Raw genomic sequence first — 27,804 nt, 5'->3', positions numbered from 1 at the left:
TGGACTGGTACATATATAGTGACAGCCATGATACCAGTCCATAAATCAGCTATCGCTTGTAATACTTCCATGCGATCAATAGATAAATGGGTTACTAAAGTCAGCTTACCTTTGTAAGACTGTCTGAGTGACATTTCTGTTCTTAGCATCTTGGACTGGTACATATATAGTGACAGCCATGATACCAGTCCATAAATCAGCTATCGCTTGTAATACTTCCATGCGATCAATAGATAAATGGGTCACTAAAGTCAGCTTACCTTTGTAAGACTGTCTGAGTGACATTTCTGTTCTTAGCATCTTGGACTGGTACATATATAGTGACAGCCATGATACCAGTCCATACATCAGCTATTGCTTGTAATGCTTCCATGCGATCAATGGATAAATGGGTTACTAAAGTCAGCTTACCTTTGTAAGACTGTCTGAGTGACATTTCTGTTCTTAGCATCTTGGACTGGTACATATATAGTGACAGCCATTATACCAGTCCATACATCAGCTATTGCTTGTAATGCTTCCATGCGATCAATAGATAAATGGGTTACTAAAGTCAGCTTACCTTTGTAAGACTGTCTGAGTGACATTTCTGTTCTTAGCATCTTGGACTGGTGCATATATAGTGACAGACAGACAGCCATTATACCAGTCCATACATCAGCTATTGCTTGTAATGCTTCCATGCGATCAATAGATAAATGGGTTACTAAAGTCAGCTTGCCTTTGTAAGATTGTCTGAGTGACATTTCTGTTCTTAGCATCTTGCACTGGTACATATATAGTGACAGCCATTATACCAGTCCATACATCAGCTATTGCTTGTAATGCGTCAATGCGATCAATAGATAAATGGGTTACTAAAGTCAGCTTACCTTTGTAAGACTGTCTGAGTGACATTTCTGTTCTTAGCATCTTGGACCGGTACATATATAGTGACAGCCATGATACCAGTCCATAAATCAGCTATCGCTTGTAATACTTCCATGCGATCAATAGATAAATGGGTCACTAAAGTCAGCTTACCTTTGTAAGACTGTCTGAGTGACATTTCTGTTCTTAGCATCTTGGACTGGTACATATATAGTGACAGCCATTATACCAGTCCATACATCAGCTATTGCTTGTAATGCTTCCATGCGATCAATAGATCAATGTGTTACTAAAGTCAACTTACCTTTGTAAGACTGTCTGAGTGACATTTCTGTTCTTAGCATCTAGGACTGGTACATATATAGTGACAGCCATGATACCAGTCCATACATCAGCTATTGCTTGTAATGCTTCCATGCGATCAATGGATAAATGGGTTACTAAAGTCAGGTTGGAAGTTATCTATATAGAAAAAACAACAAAAACAGGTTGAAATAAAAGAGACAACGTAACAATTTGGTCTTCAATTTATAGATGAAATATATTTGTTGTTGATAGCGAGATGATGACGATGATGATGATGATGATGATGACAATGGACGGTAAAAATGAAGAGATGAAGAGAAGATGAAGAATGGAGTAGAAGGGATGAGTGAAGGTGAAGGTGTGGATGAAGATGAAGACGAAGAGTTTTTGTACTGAGCTGATGAGCGGATTATTGTAAAAAGGACCGTAAATTTCGAAGTTTTCCGTAATTTTACGGGAACCAGCCGTAAGCAAAACATATTTTTTGTGATCTTATCAGGACCACCTACATACCTCCACATCCACACCTCCCCCACCCCCACACACATACCTACATGTAATACTACAAATCCATGTATGTCCCTAACTACCTCATAATCCGGCTTAAACACTGAAAGTAAAATTTAAATTCCGTAATTTTACTGGTCTCGTAAAATCACGGGAAAACTCCCGGCATCAAATTTTCTTGTTGTCCCGTAATTACAACAAACGCATCAAAATTGGTCGATATATTTTACTTAATAACAATGTGAACAGAGACGAAGGACTGTTGACATATTTCTTTTTGTACAAATCCAATAAAAATGAAGATGTTAAACTCACATTTTAGTGACGTTTCACCACTACACTAGTGGTTTCATCAGACTGGCAACTCATCACATCTGACTGCTTCCTTTTATAGGCAACAGGAACCGCTATAGAGGGCGTGATGAGTTGGTCAAAGATGTTGTTGAGTGCGGGGACTGTGCTGGCACTTACATCGGAGAAACCGGCCGTCCTTTCGGTGTTCGCCTCAAAGAACACCAAAAAGAGGTGGAGAAATTTGAAACTAAGCCCTACACACGAGCCAGCCGCAAGTCATCAATTACATACATTCACAAGTCAGCTATCACCGATCACGTTGCCTCGACAAACCATTCCATCAATTGGGAGGACTCAAAAGTCATCGATAGAGAAGCTGACAAGACCACCAGATGGCTGAAAGAAGCCATCTGGATTCGCCGAAAAGGAAAAGACACTCTAAACAAGGACGAGGGGACCTACTCACTCAACAACATCTTTGACCAACTCATCAGGCCCTCTATAGCGGTTCCTGTTGCCTATAAAAGGAAGCAGTCAGATGTGATGAGTTGCCAGTCTGATGAAACCACTAGTGTAGTGGTGAAACGTCACTAAAATGTGAGTTTAACATCTTCATTTTTATTGGATTTGTACAAAAAGAAATATGTCAACAGTGAAATCTAACAATCCAAATGAACTTGTTCAAAGATTAGAGACGAAGACATTATACTCTGAGACTTACCGTGTCAGACGTATCTGAGGATGAGATCACCTTCTCTGTGTCAAATGGGAGAGTGACGTCTTCTTGTTTGTAATATTTGGGACACGATGACACACATTTCTTTCTATCTTTCCTTACTGATAAGCTGGTAGTAGTACTGTCATCTATAATGTTAAAAGTATAAAGAATAATAAAGACTTCCCAAAAAATAACGCAGCCGTTACAAATACACCTATAACTTCAGAACTATTACAACATATAAATTGAGCTCAAAAAGAAACTTATAATTTTTCACAAGGTCATATCTTGAAATCCTGTCTATCAAATTCTACCAAAATTACACACAGGTTTACTTCAATACTCTACTCTTAACACATGTCAGTAACCACGCAGTTATCCAACTGACACAACAGCAAAATGCACTGACATGGAACAGCTTCCTGGAACACATTCACAGCCCAGCCCTGTTTCATGAAAAAAGTGTATGAAAAGCAGAAAGCAGCACCGTTTTATCATCTGTGCAAGGATCTTGTGTGCATTCTCACAGATTTTTTTGTGCTGGGTGCCAAATGATGGGCTGTGAAAGTGGAGGAAGTCCAGGAAGCTGTACCATGACAGTGCATTTTGCTGTTGTGTCAGTTGGACAACTGCATGGTTACTGACATGTATTTTGAGTAGAGTATTAAAGTAATCCTGTGTGTAATTTTGGTTCATTTTGATTGACAGTATTTTAAGATATGATCTTGTGATTCACGCGTTGTAAAACATTATAAGTTTCTTTTTGAGCTCGGTTTATATTCAACATAATATTTTTACATAGAAATAATGATGGTTTATGTACGTTATTTTTGATACCAGTTCGCCCAACTGCGTTCAATATTAACAACAGACAGGCATTTTTTTTAAAGAAAACATCCGAATTTAAAGTTGCACTTACAGCGATTAATGGTTACTGCAACCTTTAAATTCGGGTTTTTTATTTCTTTAAAAATATTGCTGTTAATATTGAACGAAATTGAGCAAATGGGGTATCAAAATGAGCGTACATAAACCACCATTAAAATATTCTGAATAATGCAGAATTCTAACTTGTCATTACCATATTTGGAATCAGCATGAAAAATGCATTAAGATGAGTACAAACAAGCCTAGTATTTGTTTAGTGGTTCTAAAGCTACCTCTTGATATTTTGAGAAAATATCTCATAACTGGTATGATATGATGATATATATAATAATTATAATGTAATGCTGCATGTGTTTACATTATGTGGGGGCTCGTGTGTATATGAGCTGTCTTTTAATTGGTATATTGTTTGTAAACGGTTATTTGTTAATTCTTACCATATATTGGTTTGATTACAATATCTTGAAACCTAGCAAAGCCGTCGTACCCATAACACGTTAACATGGCTGTAATGCTTTTAATCTGCTTGTCATGCGGAAAAATCTGAAATGTTAAAAACAGGTGAGGTAAGCAAACGATGCCCATTGGGCTGTTCCAGTTAAAATTCACACTCCCCCTATGGAAGACATGTCCTTAATATCGCACACAGGCATGACAGGGGGTGCAGGTTTCAAATGCCTGTATGGAAAATTAAGGTCATGAGTTCCATATGGTGTGTGAATTTTAACTGGAATAGCTCAATCTATGAAGTGAGCGGTCATTATTTACGCCAGGAGGAATTTTTTTCCCTAAAAAGGGGAAAGGTGAGATCCTATTACGCATACGACGTACGATGTTGACGAAACTACAAGGCTAACAGACCATTCAATAATAAACGGTTAATAGTTACGAATTGAAAAAACAACACAGGCCTAGCAGCGTGGATACCATACTGCTATTGGACTTACTCATTCTTAACATTTGCTTAAAAAGTTACCTTTTCCAGAGTCTTGGTTAGCAGCGACGTAGTTTGCGACACCATATTACGACACCTTCATTCAGCGTAGGGTTTACACTCAACGGGGACGCCGGATATGACCTGCCTGCCATCTGCTGACACTTGACCACCCGATAGACCGGAGGATTGTAAACACAACGCTAAATGATGAATGAAGAGGCCGTGGTAGTCTCGCAAGCTACGTCGCTGCTAAGGCTCTGAAAAGGTAACTTTTTAAGCCAACACAAGTCTACTTATTGTGGGGTACTTAATCATGTTAATCGCACCTCGGCGGTTTTAGAATAACATAATTTTGCTTCAGCAACACACACTACATTTACGAGTATTTATGACGATTTCATGATTACGTGTTAATCCGACACCCCCACACACACACCCTTGCCACTTATTTACCTTTGATACTTGAGCTGACATTATTGAATAATTCCCAGTCGGAAAAAGAAGTCTGTGAAGGATAACATGATAAGGTGGTCAGACAGACAGGCAGGCAATATTTGAAGAGTTTGTTCTAAACCATGTTAAGTCCATAAACACCTATTTCTGGTTTACCTGTGCGATATTGCAATGGGTTGTGATGCTATATGTATAGAAATTTCAGTTGGATGCACCATTATAAAGCAAACAGTGGATGGATGCACAGTAACAATACTGTGTGAGGCATTTGGTGCCCAAATGAGAACAATAGTCGGCATATTGTTAAGCAGCATTTGTTGTGGCAAAAATTTGGCTTGCTGATGGTACAAATCATTGTTGCTAATGTCAAACTTGTCAAAGTAATTGTGATTGTATCACACAAGTAAATGAGACACATGGGGTTGTGGACTTAACATGGTTTGGAAACACGCTCTTCATTTGTTATTTTACAAAGGTATTCTAAATGAACATAATTTGTAGTACCGTATACTTGCCAAATTCGTGCCAAATTGCACGCTTAAAGGAACGACGTCATATTATTTATTATTCTATTACCCCCACGACCCATTACTCAAAATCGCGCACTGTGATTTGTTGAAACGCGTCACGTGAAAGGCCATTAATTAGCAATAAAGTGGCCAGGGCAACGAACTTTATCACTTACGCTTTGGCTACGCGTAGGAACTCCACATTGAGGTAAACAGCTTGAAATATTTGGGCAAAAAACTTGATGTGATATTTTCTCTTTAAATCGCACTATTTTGTGGTAATATAATGGAAATAAAGGGTGCAGCATTATGCTTTACACGCAAATAATGTGTCCTCGGCAGTAAAAACGTTTAAATAATGGGTTCGGCTGCGCCTCACCCATTATTTACGTTTTTACTGCCTCGGACACATTATTTGCGTGTAAAGGATAATGCATTACCCCTTATTTCTTAATTATATCACTATTGTATAGTTCACCCGGCTGGAAATTGATGGGCAGCGGATGAATATGGGTGAACTTTTCATCAACACGGTAAAATAATAGTAGACAGCATGTCATTTCTGCATGTTACTCACATAATTATACTTGACTCTACAGCTTGGTATTTTCAGTGATTTTTAAACACATTTTTCAGATGCCATGAAAGAAAATAGTCCCTCTCGTTTTTCAGGCACTGCCCGACTCTAATTAGTGGTATTGAACCTATGCATGACCCATATCTAACCTATGCATGACTCATATTTAACCTATACATGACCCATATCTAACCTATGCATGACCCATATTTAACCTATGCATGACCCATATTTAACCTATGCATGACCCATATTTAACCTATACATGACCCATATCTAACCTATGCATGACCCATATTTAACCTATACATGACCCATATCTATCCTATGCATGACCCATATTTAATCTATGCATGACCCATATTTAACCTATACATGACCCATATCTAACCTATGCATGACCCATATCTAACCTATGCATGACCCATATTTAATCTATGCATGACCCATATCTATCCTATGCATGACCCATATTTAATCTATGCATGACCCATATTTAACCTATACATGACCCATATCTAACCTATGCATGACCCATATCTAACCTATGCATGACCCATATTTAACCTATGCATGACCCATATTTAACCTATACATGACCCATACTCTTAGCTACTCCTGTAATCCATAGTGAACTAACCTGGCTATATCGTAGCTGTCGTCTGTGTACTTCAGCAAGGTTTGGGCGCCGTTAATAGCGGCATCCATCTGTGCCAATTAAAGGAAGAATCTTCAAATTTTAATCATCTATGATGTTTAACTGTTTTTACTAATTTTATTTTCTTACATCTTGTACAAAACCCCCGACAAAACCTTGGTCAAATAATGTGGTTTTAACCAAACTGGTAAACTGGTCGTCTTGTAGATCAGTTCCCTTGGATATAAATCTGCTGATAACTGACTCCCATCTGTCCCTGGGTTTTGATCAAACTGGTCAACTGGTCATCGCAGGAACAGTTCCCTTGGATATAAATGTGTGACTCCCATCTGCTCCTGGTTTTTGACCAAACTGGTAATCTGGGATGACATAAATCTGCTTGTAACTGACATTTCCAAAACCAATGCATTTCTAGATCCTTAATAAATAATGCAGTGAATACAAGTTACAAATCTGTCTCTTTTGGACACAAAATTGTAATTTGTTGGTGATTTTTTTCCCTATTTGTTTCATCAATTATGAATGATTGAAAAACTTGGTGTTAGGCCCAGAGATTCTCCAAATCCGCAGTTTTATTATTTTCTTATTAACATTTTGCGTTTGCGTTTGCGTATTTTCGAGTTTGGGGGAAATTAAGGTGCGTTTGTTTGGCCTCCAAAATCGCGTATTCTTAGCAACCCTATAAAAATAATAAACCGACGTATAAGGGCCTACCTTTTTGTTCTTCCAGTGGAAATCTGACTGTGACGATCCTTTACCAGAGAATTCAAAACCGATGATTCCACTATCTGCCTCAATCTATATTGGAAACAAATAATAGCAGCCAAATGTCATTATCTTAAGATGTGTACAATTAGAATTCACAAATCCCATAAGCTGTTTCGGATATGACATGTTATGTCGTCACACCGATGCGAACATCGTTTTTAGTATTCACAGACTTCACGGCTATGAAATGCGCAGTAACGATGATCGCTGAACGATGTGTATCATCGGCATGACGTCAAATGACGACATCTCAGGTCTACCCGCAAAGGCTTATGGGATTTACCAAAAAGGTAAATGCAGATATTGTCGATTATCTATAGGGCAGCTATTGTATACTATGGTCTTGACAGTGACTTGAAAAAGCACCCCACACATAAAATGTTGACATCGTATTTTCAAGAAATTGCGAGAGGGGCGATTGTATGATTTTTGACCCCAATTCAATTAGAGGAGTTCGGATTTCTGGATTTTGTGATCAGTCATGGTTGCTTATACACAATTGTCTATTCTATTCAAAATGCATACTCCCTCTGTGGAATACTTTAGGTAAATGTTCCACAGGGGTAGTGTGAATTTTAAATGGAATAGCCCAATGTACTTTAAATAACAGTAACGTTGACTTACAGGTAGGAACTGGTAGATGGCCGTGGTCATTTGCTTTCTGCAAGCAGTAGTAAAAACCTGAGGAGAGAAAAAAACTTAACAAAATTATTGAACAATGACTGATGCTATATACCTCTAACTCGGTTTGAATAGTTTTTCAAACTTCCAAAGCCATCAAATATAAATTCACTTCTCTAACATCAGATTCCAAGTTGGTCGGCCCATTTCCCCTTTATATCATTAAACCCGACACGCACTACCAACATTAAATTAATTTCTTTCTCTAAATCAGCGGCCATATTAGATTCCAAAATGGCGGCCATTTTAAGGGAGAGCGTGGCGCAATGGTTAGGGTACTTGCCTTTAGTGCATGAGGTCCCGGGTTCGATTCCCGGCGGTGGCGATTTGCTGGGATATTGACTTGGAAAAAAAAGTCTGAAATTAATTTGCAAATTCTGCAGACTTCCGCTCTCCCCATGGTTCATTTAGAATTGGGTAAATGAATCATGAAAGTACTCCGTCCTTCGGAGGGGACGTTAAGCCGTCGGTCCCGTGTACAGAGAGCCGTACATGTATCTCGCAGCCAGTTTCGAAAAGAGTAGGGTGTTAAATGGACCCCAATGGAAATAAGCTTCAATAGAGGCTTTCTTGGGTTATCCAGGGTTGTCAAAACCCGAACAAATCAAATCAAATCAAAATTCCCTATATAATTACATAATTAGATTCCAATATGGCCACTATTTCTTCTATATATCATTATCATGATCAGGTGATACCTGCGTATAATCAATGCTTCGCGTACCGATCGCATCGTGCTCTGGCATGACCAACTCTCAACTTCATATTAATTAATTTCTTTAAAAGAGCGGCCATATTAAATTCCATGATGGCGGCCATTTCATTACCTACCTGCGTACAATTCTTGGCATCCTGATCGCATCGTGTTGTGGCATTCCATTTTGAGTGTGACATCCACCAACCATCTATTCCCAGTTCGTCGCCCGATATTACTTTTTGGGACAGAAGGTTCTGCATATCAGCAATATTGATACTACTAGTATCACTATAAAAAAAACCACCAAAAAACAACGGAAAAACGTGTGGTTAGTGCAATTTTGGAGAGGTTAATGTAAGTTGGAGAAAGTTTGTAGTCGCCTGCTCCGCAGCCGACTGATGATGATGGTGTAATTTTCCATTCTTGTTTAACTCTCTCCATGTTCCGGTTCCGGGTGTCGACTGCAGACAACAAGTTTCTTTTTTTTTAATTAAAAAATTTCAGAATTGTAAACTTTCATGTCCATATTTGGAATCAGTATGAAAAATGCATTGAAATGAGATCAAACAAGCCTAGTATTGGTTCAAAAGTAAGTGGTGAGGTTAGTGTAATATTGTCTAGCCTTGTGCTTGTTGAAGCATGGTGGTTAGCAACTATTTTAAACTGTTGCAATTTGGTAGTTCACAGCATCTTGTGAATGGCAGTGAGCTTTGACAAACATTGCATTGATCAGTTCATAGCAAGTACGTGTATAGAAGGATTCTAATACTAAGTATCACAGATATACTTTTGTTGGTCCTGTGGTTCTTGAGTTACGTTCTAAAGAGGGCTGAAGCAACAACATTTTTGTAAAACGTACGTAACTCATTAATAACAAATCAAGCAAGTTCTCAAATTATTTTGTAGAATGAACTTTTGCAAAGTGTAATTAGATAATGAAAGTCAATATTTTGGCTGCTTCGACCAACAATACCGCGTCTACCCTTAAGGGATCTGGCATTTTGTGGGACATGAGAGCACATCAGACATATCGAATTGCATTAAGAATGTCGTTCTGATATCAAATAATTTTCATTTTTTGAAATTCACGATATGATACAAATTTTATGACAAATTATTAAAATTTGATATTTTTCACATTTTTGATATACAACAGTCCTCAAAGTAAATTTTATAAATCTAATGATATATAAGTGTATGTAGCTGGGAGAAAAAGCCGACGATCAATTGAAAATTTTGACCTTTCATATTGAAGTTATGAATTTTTTTCCCAGAAGGACGGTGTTTTGGGGAAAAAATCCATATCTTCAATACGAAAGGTCAACATTTTCAATTGATTGTCGGCTTTTCATCCCACCTACATACACTTCAAGTATAAATCATCAGATTTATAAAGTTTACTTCGAGTACTGTTAAATATCAAAAATATCAATTTTTAATTATTTGCCATAAAATGTGCATTGCGAATTTCAAAAATTATTTGATATCAGAAGGACATTCTTCGTATTCAGAATGCAATTCGATATGTCTGATGTGCTCTAATGTCCCACAATAAATACTGTCCAAACGTTCATACTCCATCCCTTAAAGGCCTATTAAAAGATTTCATACGGAGGATCGTAAAAACATCAAAATTGAGATTTTGGTACCTTTGTCATGTTTGTTGGTGTTACAGATGTGCTAAAATTACCTACTATGGTTAACTGAAAGGCGTGTATTAAAGACATAATAAGACATTTGGGCAAATGTTCATTTTTGGAGAAAATCCCCCCAAAACGGGGTTTATATGTTTTTTGGCCCAAATTTTTTAATTTTGATCATTTGAAATTTGGGCAAAAATTAAGCTTCTTTATGATTTTCATTTTTAATTCATTATTGGTTCAAACGTCTCAAAGTTGGTCAAAATTTTTTTTTAAATTAATAAACGGGTCCTATATATTTTTTATCTAGTTTTTAAAAATGAATAATATATATATTTTTGGTACGTGGTCCGATAAAATTTGGGTAAAACAAAAAACTTTTTTTTCTCCAAAAATGAGCATTTTTGCCCTCACATAATGAATTTAAAGTCTTTGACATTCAAATTCAATGCATTTTGATATCATTAATAGAGTATGACATGAAAACAAAGTATCAATTTTCATATTAAAAACACCAAACACCGTGCAAAATTATTTTTTTTTAGGTCAACCATGAATGATCCTAGCATTTAGGTCTAGGTTCAGGGACACTCCAAAGCCGAAAAAATAAATAACTTTCAATTTCTTTTTTTCTTTTTTTTTTTAATTTCTGAAAAATTTTCGAAAATTTTGGGGTGGGACTTTACTCGAAGGTGGGACTATGGTTTTAAATATCCTCAAAATCTGTAAATAAATTACTTTTTTGTTGCAATTTTCCTCTCATTTTACATTTGTTTTGTGTTTTTTTTCAGTCAAAATAAATCTACCTTTTGCCTTAAACAACTGTGCATGCATACAACAATTTCCGTCAAACCCAGTTCACTTTTTATCAAAAACGGCTGACTTTACATGAATAGGCCTACTGCAAATTAAAAAACAACACGATTCTCAAATCGAAAAATCTGGGTCTGGCCCGGGGGGCGCACTCGAATATGAAAGTGACGTACCTGTGCAGTGCCTACCGGAGTACAAAACTAGGGGTCTATCTGTGGCGATTTTCGTCGAAAAAGGGGGGTCATTCAGTGGGGGTTCCAAGAAAATGGGGTCATTCAGTGGTAAAATGATAAAAATTGGGCGTCATTGAGCAAATGCGCAAAAAATTGGCAATTTTGCTGTTAAATGGGTACCAAAATGTAAAATTTGTTTAAAATGCGCGCAAAGCGCACAAAAATTTGTAGATTTGGTGTAAAGCTAATGAAAAAAGGGGGTCATTGGTTGGCAGATTTGAAGGGAAAAAAAGCGGTCATTGGGTGTAAGCTGATGAAGGGGGTCATTGGGTAGAAGATTTGCCTCAAAATGGGGGTAGGTCTAATGACAGGCACATAACGTGTAGGCCTACCAATATATGGGAGTTCCCCCGGGCGGTCAGACCCGTAGAATAAGGTTTTTTTCGTTGTTTAAGGGCTGGGGTATGAACGTTTGGACAGTATTTATTTTGGGACATTAGAGCACATCAGACATATCGAATTGCATTCTGAATACGAAGAATGTCATTCTGATATCAAATAATTTTGAATTTTGAAATTCGCAATTTAATACACATTTTATGGCAAATCATTAAAATTGATATTTTTGATATTTAACAGTACTTGAAGTAAACTTTATAAATCTGATGATTTATACTTAAAGTGTATGTAGGTGGGTTGAAAAGCCGACGATCAATTGAAAATTTTGACCTTTCGTATTGAAGATATGGATTTTTTTCCCAAAACACCAAAAAAAATTAGGTCTTTTTGGGAAAAAATCCATATCTTCAATATGAAAGGTCAAAATTTTCAATTGACCGTCGGCTTTTCCTCCCTGCTACATACACTTTAAGAATATATCATTAGATTTTATATAATTTACTTCGAGGACTGTTATATATCAAAAATTCGAAAAATATCAAATTTTTATAATTTGTCATAAAATTTGTATTATATTGTGATTTAAAAAAATGAAAATTGTTTGATATCAGAAAGACATGCTTCGTATTCAGAATGCAATTCGATAGGTCTGAGGTGCTCTCATGTCCCACAAAAAATACTGTCGAAACGCAATAAACGCTCATTTTGGATCCCTTAAGGGGCAATCGGTGAGATAAATAGGCCTACGGTCTTTTGTTGAGAGACAGAATGTTGGACCTAAATTTGGGGTAATTTTTTAACAGTGCCTTTGCGTGAGAGTAGGCCTAATAGTTTCCCATTGTGGCCTGTACCATCTGCGATAATCAACTTTTGAAAAGCACCCTAAGCAAGGATTTAACCCTTGGCTAAAACGATACCCTAAACAGGTAACACGTGCCTGTTTTCACGCCCTAAACAGGGATTTTATTACTTGCATCAAATTTCATACCCTAAATTGTTCATGTTTTTGACACCCTCAATACGATACGCGCGTATCGTGCCTACCCACGAAAAACTACCCTTTTTACGCGTTTTTATTATCGCGGATGGTGTACAGGCCACAATGGGAATGACCGGGGAATGACCCCCCCCTGGAATAATTGTCCCGCATCTTTCCTTTTTAGCCCCCCAAAAAACACCAAAATACAGTCTAACTGGCCGCCAAAATTTAAATACTTCCGCCGGCCGCTATTGCTACATACGCGTCACCTCAGTAATAGGGGTGACCCCCTGGTAAAATATAATCCAATAACCCGATTAAGGGCGGACAAAAGCAAATGGTGTTAAATTAAACAGAATAAGCTGATGATAACATGGTTGTATTGTTACTGGACAAGGTTATTATTTATTCAAATTGATTTCTTATAATGCAATTGAATTAGAAGATGGTATACAGTGTAGAATTGAAATACTTTCGCGGAAGTAAAATGTATTACTGCAGCATAGTTCAGTATCTTATTGTTGTTTTATGTCCATTACCCAAATTTTGGAAATGTTTTACTGTTTCAAAAAATATTTTGAAATGTAACGATAGTCGCGTTCAAAAGCTATTGTGACAATCTATTGCATTATGTTACCTTCTCAAATGGTCCATTTTGGTTCGTATTCCCACATACACTCTCCCATAACCCCCCCTACCCCCTAACATAAATATAGCATACTATATCAATCTCCCGGATCAAGCTTTTCTATGTGGTGCATGGACAGAAATTCCGGGTCAGAAATACACATTAGAATTAAAAGAAGTTGTTTAATTGCATTACAAAATTAGAAAATATTAATAAATATTATCACCTAACGCATCGTTTTAGGACTCGCCCTTGTACGATATGACAGGGAAAGAACAGAAAGAACATGAACAAACGAAAGAAGTTGGAAATAAGAACAAAACGAAGCGAGAAAAAGAAAGATGCAAGCAGAGACGATGGTGTCGATGTGGAAAAAAACAGATTTGCTTTAAGGTTGTCAATTAAGTTCCGCTGATCTTTGGTGATCTTGTGAAATTAAAGTCACAATGTACGATTCTTTTAATGAATTTGGCCCGAAATTTGGCATAGTACCGTATGTAATGTTTATACACATGTCTCAATTTACATCTATTGACCTCATTCAAAATGATTGTGTTTATGTACCCCCCTCCCCCTCTCCGGGCTCTAATACGAAAATGTCATACTATTAATAAATGATGTGTCTGTTTTGTCTGGTTTTTTAAGTTTGTGTTGCGAACTACCGTGTTATCAACGGTAAAAACAGCCATTTTATTTTTTAAGTTTGCGGTAATGAACAGTTATTTCTAATTCCATATCATTTGGTAAAGAATTAAAAAGCATTGACAGAAATAATACATTAGGGCCTATGTCTGTAATGATAAACTCTATAAAACCAAACGCCTCAACTGAAACAAGTAAAACTTAAATAACATAAAACCAAACGCCTCATTTAAAACAATAACACTTAAATAAAATTATACTTCTAGCACAACTTGTTTATTTCGCTTACCGTGAGCGCTTTCGATTATATAACCTACCTTACATCGTCAAATATCTCCTCCTCCTTACTCCGCAATGCTCGTATTACCAGCTTGCCCGAATGACCAGCTCTGGGATGCCATATCTCTGGAGCCAGAGGTGCCGCAATGATAGTATCACTACAAAGTTGTTGTTGGTAATGGTAACTTATCAGGAAAAGGAGAGGGAAAAGTCCTATGGATATTCCAATGAATGACCCAATGATGAATGCACGGTGCTTCATCAGTACCATTGCTGTTAATTTAACCATCATAACTTATCAAGCGATAATTTCTGATAAGGAGAATATTCAATTGCGCTTGAGCACGACTTACAATCAAGCCACCTGCAACATGCCATTAATTAAACAATACAGAATACATGTAGATAATGGTGCATAGGCCTTCGACCACAGAAGTTGGTGAATCAGATAGCAATGTCGACTCAAATATCTGTCAAAACTTAAACAACCATTTATCGGATGAGAAGCGTCATCTTTGGACAGAATAATTGTGTCCACAAAACTATCGTGACAGACGATGCCGTGAAGGACTTGAGCTGTGCTAATGTATGTCCATCCAGATTCCAGAGAAGATGAGAAGATGATAATTGATCACTGAGCCTGTTCAAATCAAACTGAGGTCCTACGTACATGAACGAAGCACAACGCCACCAGTCAACGGGGATGTTTGGTTGCTCACTATCATCACTATGTATGCTCAGTTTTAGTCATTTTAAGTCAAACTCGTAACTTCTTCAAGAGGTGGCGTCATGCCGGGCGTCATGCATGCAAGCGCAAGTTTTGAAAATCGAGTAGGCATATATATAGTCATGATAGTCCATGTAAAAAAATAAAGATGACGATGAACTGAAGACTTTATGACTGCTCACTTTGAGTTGTTATCATCTACGATGTACTGCATTATGACGCTAACTGCTTGTAGAAACTTTGTATTTTGCTCCGCAGTCGAAATGAACTGAAATGGTTCATAAAGTTTAACATGATTTAACAATGGACTCTTTTCTGTTGGTAAAAAGTCATAAAACTATTATGTGTAGGCATAAATGCTCACTTTCCTGGAATTTTCCCGAGATGATTTATATTAATAACATAGGGCCTAATGGAGCAAGGATGTGTAAGGATATTGATTTATCGATTGAATAAATATTGTATTTGTACGGGGGCAGACGATGAAAATACTTGTAGATCTTTATTCGACTATCACTAACTATTGATTAGGGACCGTTCAATATTTGTGTCAGGGACCAAAAAGGTAGATTAGTTTTTGGTTTGACCAAAAAGGTAGATGTCTCATTCAAGACACCATAGTCACGATAATTACTCTAATTAGGGTTACGGGGTTATGGTTAGACTAGGGTTAGTAACCCCTGACCCTAATTATACTGTGCTGGTCTGTCTTTAACATTTAAGGGTATAGGCCTACGAGGTTGGTCGAAGCAGCCAAAAAAATCCAAGTTTCATTATCTGAATCAATATATGGAGTACCTTTAGAATACCCTACCACATCGACGGCGCCGCGAAGCTGCACCTTTTTTTGTAAAACTACACCGACGTCGGTGCGAATTACTTATTAATGGGATAGATTTAAATTAAGTTAGAGGTATATGAGTCAGGTTTTTAATAAAGTATGTCGGCGTTTGACTTAATGAAGTTTGCATTCGTCAAGGTAATAAGTGTTAGTACGATTAAATTATTGTGGTTACTTCTAGATAGTAGTAATGTCATATTTGAATTTAATTTAAGCATAATGAAATAACTATATTGCATTATATAATGGGTTAGAAGTATTAATTATGCTTAATAGATTTTAATGTACTCAAGTAATAATGATGACCGCATCAAAAGATGATGTTAATAAGCATGATATAATTATAATTAGTGTGACGTATAAGAGCCCGATTGTAATTGGTTATGAATGATTACATAATTCTAATTATTATGATGGATTAGAGGGCGATGGTAGTTAATTAATAATTATGACATAATAATAATGAGTGTGAGGGATAAGAGGGTTGTTGTAAGTAATTAAGAATGATTGTTAATAGTGATTAAAGTTATATATATTGATAAGAGGAATGTTAATTGTTAATGAGTGGTTTGATTAAGAATGAGTAGCATTTATTTCATGGAGTAAAATCAGTAAATACGTTAAGTATCATATCTTAATACTAATTATAGAGAGTTTGTCCGTCTGTCCGCGCGCTATCGCGTGCTCGCGGAGCTGCCGCGTGCTCGCAGAGCGAGTACACGGAGTATCAACGGGCGTGTGCGCGGAGTACCGACGGGCGCAGTGCGGGTATCGGAAAGCATTACAGTGTGCATGTGACTAATTTACAGGTATGGTGCATAGGCCTATAGCCCATTATATTGATCACTGAGAGACGCAGGCCTATATCATAGTAGTTTAAAAGGTCAGGGCTGGTATATGGGTAACGGGTGTTTGGTAATTAGAGAGAACCACCCAACCCGAGAACCGCGAAATCTAGTATTGAATAATGATGTGATGGTGAATGAAGGTATCGTTGTTGCTGTGCTACAGCGACGCCGCAAAGGTATCGCTGTTGCCGTGCTACAGCGACGGCGCGAAGCTAGACCTTTTATGAGGGGCCTACACCGACGGCGGTAAGGTAGACCTATTTCCGTAAGGCTACACCGACGGTGCAAAGGTGCACCTTATGTAGGCCTAATTGTTAAAGTTGTCATATTAGCAAATGAGTGTGGTGGAGGAAGGTATCATCGTTGTTGCCGTGCTACAGCGACGGCGCGAAGCTAGACCTTTTTACGGGACTACGCCGACGGCGGGAAGGTATCGCTGTTGCCGTGCTACGGCGACGGCGCGAATTTATACCTTTTCAATTGGCTACACCGACGGCGCGAAGGTGTCGTTGCTGTCGTGCTACAGCGACGGCGCAAAGCTAGACTTTTCGAGGGGCTAAATCGAGGGCGCGATGGTATACCTATTTCCGTATGCTAACACCGACGGCACTCGAGGTATACCTTATTTGGTCATGTCACCAAATGAATGTAGGGGAGGTAGGTATCGCTGTTGCCGTGCTACAGCGTCGGCGCGAAGCTATACCTTTTTACGGGGCAACACCGACGGCGCGAAGGTATCGCTGTTGCTGTGCTACAGCGACGGCGCGAAGCTATACCTTTTTACTGGGCTACACCGACGGCGGGAAGGTATCGCTGTTGCCGTGCTACAGCGACGGCGCGAAACTATACCTTTTTACTGGGCTACACCGACGGCGGGAAGGTATCGCTGTTGCCGTGCTACAGCGACGGCGCGAAGCTATACTTTTTACTGGGCTACACCGACGGCGCGAAGCTATCGTTGTTGCTGTGCTACAGCGACGGCGCAAAGCTAGACTTTTTGCGTATTTTGTAATGACTTGAGGGTACATGCCACAAAATAGCTTTCCATAGACTTTACGTGCAAAATAGGGGTCACGTTTTAGGCTATAAGTCGAGTTACGTCTTACTTTGAAATATATATTTGATATCATTTTAATCAGAACAAAATACTGCATAACATATCTGAAAATGACACCATATTTTAGGTCTACTTTTTGAGAAAAATAGCGCTATATAAAAAGGCCCGATTTTCCCGTGTTTATGTCCGACTGCTAACCGCGTTTTGACCTCGTGTGTTCATGCGCTCATCATCGTAAACATCACTCAAATTTTCGCGTTTTCTGTTCAAATTAGTAGAGATCACATTCACAAGTTCTAGCAAAACACGATTTGCAAATTGTTAATATTGTACCGATTTTGCACAATTTTTATGCAAAGTTGGGACTATTATAGTCGTGATAAACTTTTACCGGAAACCGCTTCACAGGCGGATTTAGTGGTATGAACCCTTGATCAAATAAATGTAATGAAGAGGAGGAAGGTATCGCTGTTGCTGTGCTACAGCGACGCCGTTAACCTATACCTTGCCATTGGGTGAAGGCACCGCGAAGACGCCGCGAATGATATGATGCACATGTGAAATGGGGAGTTGCTTGTTTGTTGACAAGAGGAAATATTAAGTTAAGTTGTCATTGGTAAGCGCATAATGCACATAACTTAGTTTTCACCTGGTTGTCACTGGTTGGGGCATTTATGAACGACGTATACACTGGTTTATGTGATTTCATAATTTCCAGATATTATAAATAAAAACAGGACCGTGACCACTGAAAAGTTAATTAAGAAGAAACAGAACTTTTGCACCTGGTTATCACTGGTTGGGGCCTTTTATGAACGACGTATACACTGGTTTATGTGATTTCATACTTTGCAGTTGTTATAAATAAAAACAGGACCGTGACCACTGAAAAGTTAATTAAGAAGAAAATGGTCATACAGTCCCGACTAATTAGGTGAAAAAATAAGCATCATAAGACATTTCTTTTACAAGTTCAACAAAACATTGTGAATGAAACAGAACTGTTATCTTCCATCTTTATTCAGATTTGTATTGAACGTAAGAACGCGGACCGTCAATGTAAAGTAAAGCTCGGAGTGGTAGGGGCGTTTTATGAACGACGTAATCATGATAATTTTTTATCATTTAGGCCTCTAATTAGCAAGGTCTTTTAAAAAGAAGAAATTTGGTACAAAAATCATGGAAATCGGTTGTAGGGTTGTTGAGAAATTGTCGTTCAAAGTTCACACGGCGATGTCGCTGTAGCCCTGCAACAACGATAACCTTCCTCATAGGCATAGCATTAATGGGTGAATATTTATAAAGTTTGTTTGTTTGTTTGTTAATTCATTAATTAATTATCAAACGGCGATGTCGCTGTAGCCCTGCAACAACGATAACCTTCCTCATGGGCATAACATTAATGACTGAATATTGATAAAAGTTTTAATTGTTTAAGAACGTTAATTAATTGATTAATTATCAAACGGCGAAGTCGCTGTAGCCCTGCAACAACGGTAACCTTCCTCGTGTGCATTATAATTTACATATTATACGGTAATTAATGACTGAGTATTGTTAAAAGTTAATGTTTTATTTAATGTTCTTAAGTTAATTAATAATTATTTATCTCTTCTTTAAATAAGATAATTAATGAATGGAAACCGATCATTATTTTATGATTCCTGGCTGATTATGGGAAGCAAAGCAATAATTATGAATATTAATTAAATTTAAAATTTACTAATGTTCCTCTTCTTCATTACATAGTGGCATTATTAATTAAATTACTACAATGTTGTTTTGAATCTCTCTCGTTCGTTTATTTAATTTGCTGAATTAACTTGAGTGATTTATTTATTGCACTGAGTTAATCCATACATCATTCAATGTAATCCTATCATCGAGTTTCGCGCCGTCGGTGTAGCAGGGCTAAAACTAGGGTAACTTCGGCGACGGCCAAATGTGGTAGGGTAAAGTAAAGTTTAGCCCAATATATTATTGAAAAATAACACTTTGGTGTTTTGCAAAAGTTCATTCTACAAATCATATAGGCCTACTTTGAAAACTTGCTTATTGTTGTTACTGAGTTATGCACGTTTTACAAAAGTGTTGTTGTTTCAGCACTCTTTATAACATAACTCATGAACCATGAATCTGTGATATTTGAATTCTTCTACACGCTCGCTATGAATTGAGCAATGCAATTTTCGCTAAAGCTCACTACCATTTGCAAGATACATCGTATACCCTTAACCCAAAAATGGACATAAAATTCGCACCCCTCCCCCCTCTTGATGCTTGCTTGACATGATACACTCCAATAATAAAACAAGTAGAAAGCTTGACCTAGGAGGAATCTGTGCGTAGGTGCTCATTTGGTACACCAGAACCCGGGGATGGGATACCCCCCCCCCCCCCCCATAATTTGCTTATACTCTGTGGGTTTCTGACCAAATTAACCTCTTATTTGGTCATTTCAGTCCTCAAAGTGCCAATTCTACGCGCTTCACGCGAATTTATTCAAATATTTTATCATCAGTTGAGCTTCAATGTGGCAATTTTTTGCGCCCTTCGCGCGCATTTGTACTATAACTTAAATTCTGTTGCCACAGGTGCTGGATTCACTGTACTTCAAGAAAGCCCCCCTTCCGGAGGGTGCCTGTTGGTATCTCTCTGAGGACTGGTAGAGTCAAGCTTTTGAACTGGCGAACTTAGGGTGCCACCATATGGTTATTTGGAAGTCTATTCCATATGGTGCAGACATAAGTAGGAGTGCCGTACATACATGCATTAGGCTCTGACCTACTACAAAAATACCCCAATTTTGGGCGCAAAATATGAGTTTCAACCGCCATCCTGATGTGCTTTATATCAGCTGGAGCGGTGATGTTCTGGTAGCTCAGGTTGGCTCTTCCTTGCCGAATGGATGGTATATACAAGGGGGAAGGTAATATTCACCAGGCCATGATGGATTTTGTAGAACATGGAACATCCGAAATGTGTGGCAAGAGAGTCCCATTCTCGGTTGTAGCAGAAACACTAGTCGTTCTGTTGCAAATTATTGAGAACAAATCTCGCCGCCTGCGAGGGTTACTTATCCATCATGATGCAGTCATGTCTACAGTAGAATTCACCACGACCTTTGCAGGACTTAAACCCCATTAAAAGCTATTAAACCAAGATAACACTCATTGAAAACAGCTCAACTGATTAAATCAGATCTTCTCTGGTTGTGCACATGTGTCTGTTTTACATGTGCGGTATCGCAATGAGCTGGTATTATAGTTTCAGTTGGGTAACCGATTATAAAGGAAACGCAAGGTAACACAGGTATGTGGACCTTTGTTCACGAAATGAGACAAAGGTCTGCTTATTGTTAACCAGCATTCTTGAAAATGAGCAACATAATGATTGTTGACTTAACACGGTTTGGAAATAATTTCTTCATATTTTTTGGTGTTATCTGACGTTTACATAATCCTTCCTAAAACACAAAAGTGCGACTATTTCCAAACACCTAAATTAGCTAAAAATTTAGGACATGTTACAAAACTATATTTTCTAGAATTTCATGAAATACTTTAAATGTAGCTTGAACCGTTATTTTGTGGCATCCTTCAGAACTGAGCGGTCCGTTACCAATATTTTCGGTCAAATCTCCATTCAATTAACACGGGGAGTTGGCTAGCTATGAGCTAGCTATGCCTTGCCCTCACTCATATTTTACGAAAGTGCGACTATTTCTGAACATCTAACCTAGCTGTAATTTTAGGTGTATGTTAGAAGTATATGCATTTGCCTAGTTAACATCACTGTGTGAAAAATAACCGGCCAATATTTAAACTATTCTCCAAACTTCTAGCAAATATATTTCTCTAACATGACCTAAAATTACAGCTAGGTTAGATGTTCAGAAATAGTCGCACTTTCGTAAAATATGAGTGAGGGCAAGGCATAGCTAGCTCATAGCTAGCCAACTCCCCGTGTTAATTGAATGGAGATTTGACCGAAAATATTGGTAACGGACCGCTCAGTTCTGAAGGATGCCACAAAAAAACGGTACAAGCTACATTTAAACTATTCTATGAAATTCTAGAAAATATAGTTTTGTAACATGTCCTAAATTTTTAGCTAATTTAGGTGTTTGGAAATAGTCGCACTTTTGTGTTTTAATATGTAAACGACAGATAACACCAAAAAATATGAAGAAATTATTTCCAAACCGTGTTAAGTCAACAATCATTATGTTGCTCATTTTCAAGAATGCTGGTTAATAAAAAGCAGGCCGGCATTGTCTCATTTCGTGAACAAAGGTTCACATACCATTGTTTCCTTGCGTTTCCTTTATAATCAGTTACCCAACTGAAGCTGTATTATAGCACCTTATAGCGATACCGCACATATAAAACAGACACATGTGCACAACCAGAGAAGATCCGATTTAATCAGTTGAGCTGTTTCAATGAGTGCAGGGAAGTGAGACAGATGGAAAGTGGTCAATCCAACATCTATTGAATTATTTACGTAACATTCTATAGAAGGTACGTACCAAGCTATTCTGCTAACAATGTAGTCAGCATGCCTTTGATGTGGATCATATATACCGCTCCTACTGAGTTTGTTTATTTACAGGTTTATCATTATCGACAAACATTGTGTTTTTCAAATGTGTCGCTTTATTCGAGAAAAAGTGACAGTGACATTAAATTTATAGTCCATAATTACGAAAATCAACCCAAAATAATCGTATTCGGCTATATGCTTACAGATTTCTTTAAAAATTAAAATATTGGAAATCAGTTATTTACGTTTAAACCGCCAATTATTGCTATAAATTGATATGCGCATTTGACACATAAATTACATTGTAAAATAAATCTCGCACCTATTTGTGGGCCCAGGCCACCCCAACATTGCTGTTGACGAGATGGTTTTAGAGTCTGGTATTATCTTTACATTCTGCGGAAAAAATTAATTTCATTTCCTTTCATTTTCTGTTTCGTCGCTGCTATCTAAGAGCGTACTTAATTATACATTTAATTAGTAGCTTTTCACATAATTAAATAGCTTTAATAAAATTGTATGAATGAAACTGATAGCATTCTGAGCATTGCGTAGGGATTTTATGAAATCTGTTTGAGTTAATAAAACTAGTCACGCTCTGCGGTAATGTACCATAGCCCATGATTGTCGGGACTAAGCGCATGTCTTCGTACTGCTATTGATTTTTAAGCGGGAACTTTGATTTTCGACATGCTACACGTTGACTCAATTGCTTCAGCATCGCGGTAAGTCTGATACTCACTTTGATGTACTCTTTGACCGGCTTCCATCTGTCTCACTTCCCTGATGAGTGTTATCTTGGTTTAATAGCCTTTAATGGGGTTTAAGTCCTGCAAAGGTCGAGATGAATTCTACTGTAGACATGACTGCATCATGACCCATGAATCCAAGTGAATGTGTGCCAAATATCTTGCCCCTCCCTTCTGACTTACTTTTTTTTTTATCTTTTGACATAGTATGTCAGGCAAAATGCCTTTTATTCACATTAAATACACTATAAATATTAAAATATTATAACAACAAAAGTTATTGCACTGTACATAATCCATATATAATAGTAGATGTTATAAAACAAATTTACATACATGTGTATAGTAAGAAAATCAAACAAATAATGTAAGCAAAATGACAGAGCCAAGAACAGACACGGAAATCCCTTCTGACTTACTTGCCAGAAATGTCTCGCCCCTCGGTCCTTTAGACCTGTCAAGAATTCCTCCCCCATTTTCACATTCGGCTACAAGTTTTTGGTACTTGCATTTCTTTCTTGCATAGTCGTTTACACGTTCTCCTCCATCGGGACAGTAAGTAAGTTCTATGATGACAACCGTTTTTGTCCTTTCAGAATAGATGGTGATATGCGGACGCTTTGCTGTCTCTGTTCTTTGAGGAGGAACACTATTTGGTTGTGTTCCTCATCCATTACGAGTTCCTAGTCATTGGCCTTCTGTAAGATGCAATCTGTGTGTCCCAAAATGAGTGAATTAAAATTGATTGCATCCAATACTAGAGCCAAAATAATTACTGTCTGTGAAACATGGCTTGATGAGTCAGTCACCGATAATGAAATCAACATTCCTAATTTCTCTGTTATCCGTAAGGACCGTAACAGAAATGGTGGCGGTACCTGCATCTACATTCATTCTGATTTGGCATTTAATCCCAGGCCTGATTTAGACATTCCCAAAATGGAAGCTATTTGGACTGAGATTTTGCTACCAAGATGCAAACCTTTTATTGCTGGTTCCTGTTACAGGCCTGAAAAGCATTCACAGTTTATCAACAATCTTGAGAATGTCATTTCAAAATTGACTGCCGATTCTGAAGTGATTATTTTGGGTGATATGAACATGTGTGCTTTACGTTAAGACCAAGTATACACCAAATATGCTAACATGCTCCACTTGTTTGGACATAAACAACTTATTCATACCCCAACTAGAATCACCCCTACCACAAAGTCTGCTCTTGATCACATTATAAATGTAATTATGATAATGTGATCAGTCAATATGGTGTGGTAACAACTGGGTTATGCGATCACTTTTTCACGTACTGTACAAGGAAGTCACCCAAACCAACATTTAACGAGCATAAACGGGTTAAAGTAAGATCTTTAAAGAATTACAGCAAGGAATCTTTCATTGATAAGTTGTCTGAAACTGACTGGTCTGAAATATTGTTATGTAACGATGTTGATAGAGCTTGGTCCATGTTTTGTAACGTATTCTTGAACACTCTTGACTCTGTTGCTCCTCTAAGGGAAGTTCGGATTAAACAACGCTCTGAACCATGGATGACAAGTGAGATTATTGATGACATCAGAGAAAGAGATTGTTTGCTTGCAAAATTTAATAAAAACAAACATATATCTGAGTATTATAAAGAGTACTGTAAGTTACGTAATAAAGTACAACAGTACATGTTGCATAAGATTGAAGCAAATAAAAATGATTCTAAAAAGCTCTGGTAAATCTCAAAGAGCTTGGGCACCAAAACAAAACAAGAGACTCTACCAATATGGTTTTAGATATTGATGGTAAAAAGTGTTTTGAAAACAAAGAAGTTGCTAATCACTTCAACAAATTCTTTACTGGAGTTGCTGCCAAACTTGTTGGTGAGCTGCCTGAGCCAAGTGGTCTTTACGATGTTAACTCCAACAGGTTCCAAAGCTATTACAGTCATATTAAGTATGGATCCTTTGATCTCCATGAGGTCAGTGAGGCCTTTGTTTATGATGAGCTAACCAATCTTAACAGGGATAAAAGTACTGGCTTTAGATGGCTTGCCGGCTCGTTTTCTGAAAGATGCTGCAGAGGTCATTAAAACTCCAATCACATCTATTATTAATCTCTCTATCAGGACTGAAGCGTTTCCAAGTGAAATGAAAATTGCCAAGGTCAAACCATTATATAAAAAGAAGAGCAGGTTGGAAGTAGGCAACTACAGACCTATTAGTATTTTGTCTGTGGTCTCCAAAATTTTGGAGAAAGCAGTGTTTGTACAATTTAACAGGTATCTCACGGCAAATAACATCTTATTTAAATTCCAGTCAGGTTTTAGAGGTACACAGACACATGTCTTATCTATCTTCAAGATCATATCAGAAACCAAATCAGTGCTGGTCTGTTTACTGGAATGGTGCTTCTTGACATCCATCCAGAAAGCATTCGACAGTGTTAATCACTCTATTTTATGTCAAAAGCTAACTGCTCTGGGAATGAACTCCACTAAATGGTTTGAGTCATATCTGAATTGCAGATCTCAGATTGTCAATGTTAATGGCTCAGACTCCAACTCTATGGCTTTAACGTGCGGAGTTCCACAGGGGAGTATCTTGGGTCCCATTTTGTTCCTTTGCTACGTGAACGACATGCCCAACTGTGTTGATTGTATGCTCCTTCAGTATGCAGATAGCGCTCTTGGTTTATGATAAAGATCCGTTAAGAATTGGGCAGCAGCTTAGCAAAAATCTTGAAAGCTGTAACAAACGGCTCATTGATAATAAACTGTCTCTCCACAAGGGTAAAACAGAACTCATTCTTTTTGGAACAAAACGTAAATTGAAGAATTGGCAAAATTATACCATTGAGTGTGAAGGGCAAACAATTCATGCTACCCCTTCAGTTAAATACTTAGGTCTTACTAATGACCAGTGCTTGAATGGTGAAGAAATGGGTCTTGGTGTCATAAAAAAAAATTCTAGACTAAAATTTTCTTTACAGACAGGCAAAGTTTCTTGATCAAAATATCAAGAAAATTTTATGCTCTGCTCTTGTACTTTGTTTGTTTGATTATTCTATTTCTTCTTGGCATGCTGGCACACATGCAGATGAGTAAAAGCCTACAAATTGCTCAAAACAAAGTTATCAGATTCATTTTAAATAAGAATTGCATGTATCATATTACCGAAGATGATTTTAAGGGGGTACTACACCCCTACCCAATTTTGTGCCTATTTTTGCAGTTTTCTCCAAAATTATAGCGTATTGGGAACAAGCAAGATAGGTATATTATAGGGGCAAGGACTATAACTACTGCACTGCAAATTTTATTTCAGCACAGACAACAGTTGTGGAGTTACAGTCAAAAATGAGGGGAAACCAATATTTGATCAATAAATCAATAACTACTTGCTTTGAGCTGCTGAATTTTCAGTACAGTAGTTGTAGTCCTTGTCCCTATAATATACATATCTAAATTGCCACCAATGTGTTATAATTTTTTAGAAAAATGCAAAAATAGGCACAAAATTTGCCAGGGGTGTAGTACCCCCTTAAAGATCTTAATTTTCTTAAGGGATCTGGAATGAGCGTTTTGAGCGTTTCGACAGTATTTTTTATGGAACAAGAGAGCACCTCAGACGTATCGAATTGCATTCTGAATATGAAACATGTCTTTTTGATATCAAATAATTGTCATTTTTTGAAAATCACGATATAATACAAATTTTATGACAAATTATAAACATTTGATATTTTTCAAATTTTGATATATAACAGTCCTCGAAGTAAATTTTATAAATCTAATGATATATTCTTAAAGTGTATGTAGCTGGGAGGAAAAGCCGACGATCAATTGAAAATTTTGACCTTTCATATTGAAGATATGGAATTTTCCCCCAAAAGACTTTTTTTGTTTTGGTGTTTTGGGAAAAAAATCCATATCTTCAATACGAAAAGTCAAAAGTTTCAATTGATCGTCGGCTTTTCATCCCACCTACATACACGTTAAGTATAAATCATCAGATTTATAAAGTTTACTTCGAGTACTGTTAAATATCAAAAATATCAATTTTAATGATTTGCCATAAAATGTGTATTACATTGCGAATTTCAAAAATCAAAATTATTTGATATCAGAATGACATTCTTCGTATTCAGAATGCAATTCGATATGTCTGATGTGCTCTAATGTCCCACAATAAATACTATCCAAACGTTCATACCCCTTCCCTTAACATACAAAATAGGGCAAAACAACTCAGGTTGAACCATGTTTTTGATATTTTTAATGATGTTGGCCCAGACTATCTTAGTTCAAATTTTACCAGAGTTTCAAACGTGCACCAATATAGTACCCGAAACAGTGCGCAAAATTTTCGTGTTCTCAAATCCACTACCATTACTTCTGGCTCTTTTTGGGCGAGAAACTACTAATTTCCTCACAGCGTTGCAGAATAAAAATAAAATATTCGTGATGTCTATGTAATCAGGAAACTACAGAGGCGATAGTGTACAATTAAATTTGTCATTACTACTTCATGTTGATATTCAAGCAGTGCTATAAAGTTGTCTTACCAAGGAATGTGTTTGTATTAAAAGAAATAATTGTTTTACAACTTGGATGAACTAGAATTACTTTTATGCA

At 37.3% G+C, this 27,804-nt stretch overlaps 1 protein-coding gene across 2 annotated transcripts in view; it reads right to left on the bottom strand.

Annotated features, from left to right (window-relative positions):
* The window catches only part of LOC140163028 (uncharacterized), a 70,716-nt gene extending 55,161 nt beyond the window's left edge, over positions 1 to 15,555 (bottom strand). For both annotated transcript variants that reach the window (XM_072186365.1, XM_072186366.1), the window contains exons 1-9: positions 14,455 to 15,555; positions 8,998 to 9,151; positions 8,110 to 8,166; positions 7,432 to 7,515; positions 6,700 to 6,767; positions 4,974 to 5,025; positions 4,021 to 4,126; positions 2,699 to 2,841; positions 1,175 to 1,332 (exon numbers count right to left, since the gene is read on the bottom strand). In XM_072186365.1, coding sequence (XP_072042466.1) covers positions 1,175 to 1,332; positions 2,699 to 2,841; positions 4,021 to 4,126; positions 4,974 to 5,025; positions 6,700 to 6,767; positions 7,432 to 7,515; positions 8,110 to 8,166; positions 8,998 to 9,151; positions 14,455 to 14,708 — 1,076 coding nt within the window. In that variant the 5' untranslated portion in view covers positions 14,709 to 15,555. The remainder of the gene's footprint in view (positions 1 to 1,174; positions 1,333 to 2,698; positions 2,842 to 4,020; positions 4,127 to 4,973; positions 5,026 to 6,699; positions 6,768 to 7,431; positions 7,516 to 8,109; positions 8,167 to 8,997; positions 9,152 to 14,454) is intronic.
* Positions 15,556 to 27,804: the final 12,249 nt, after the last annotated feature.

The sequence above is a fragment of the Amphiura filiformis genome, chromosome 10 (assembly GCF_039555335.1).
Source record: "Amphiura filiformis chromosome 10, Afil_fr2py, whole genome shotgun sequence".
Taxonomy (NCBI): domain Eukaryota; kingdom Metazoa; phylum Echinodermata; class Ophiuroidea; order Amphilepidida; family Amphiuridae; genus Amphiura; species Amphiura filiformis.
Note: the sequence above shows the minus strand (reverse complement) of the source record. Positions and strands in the feature narration are given on the sequence as shown.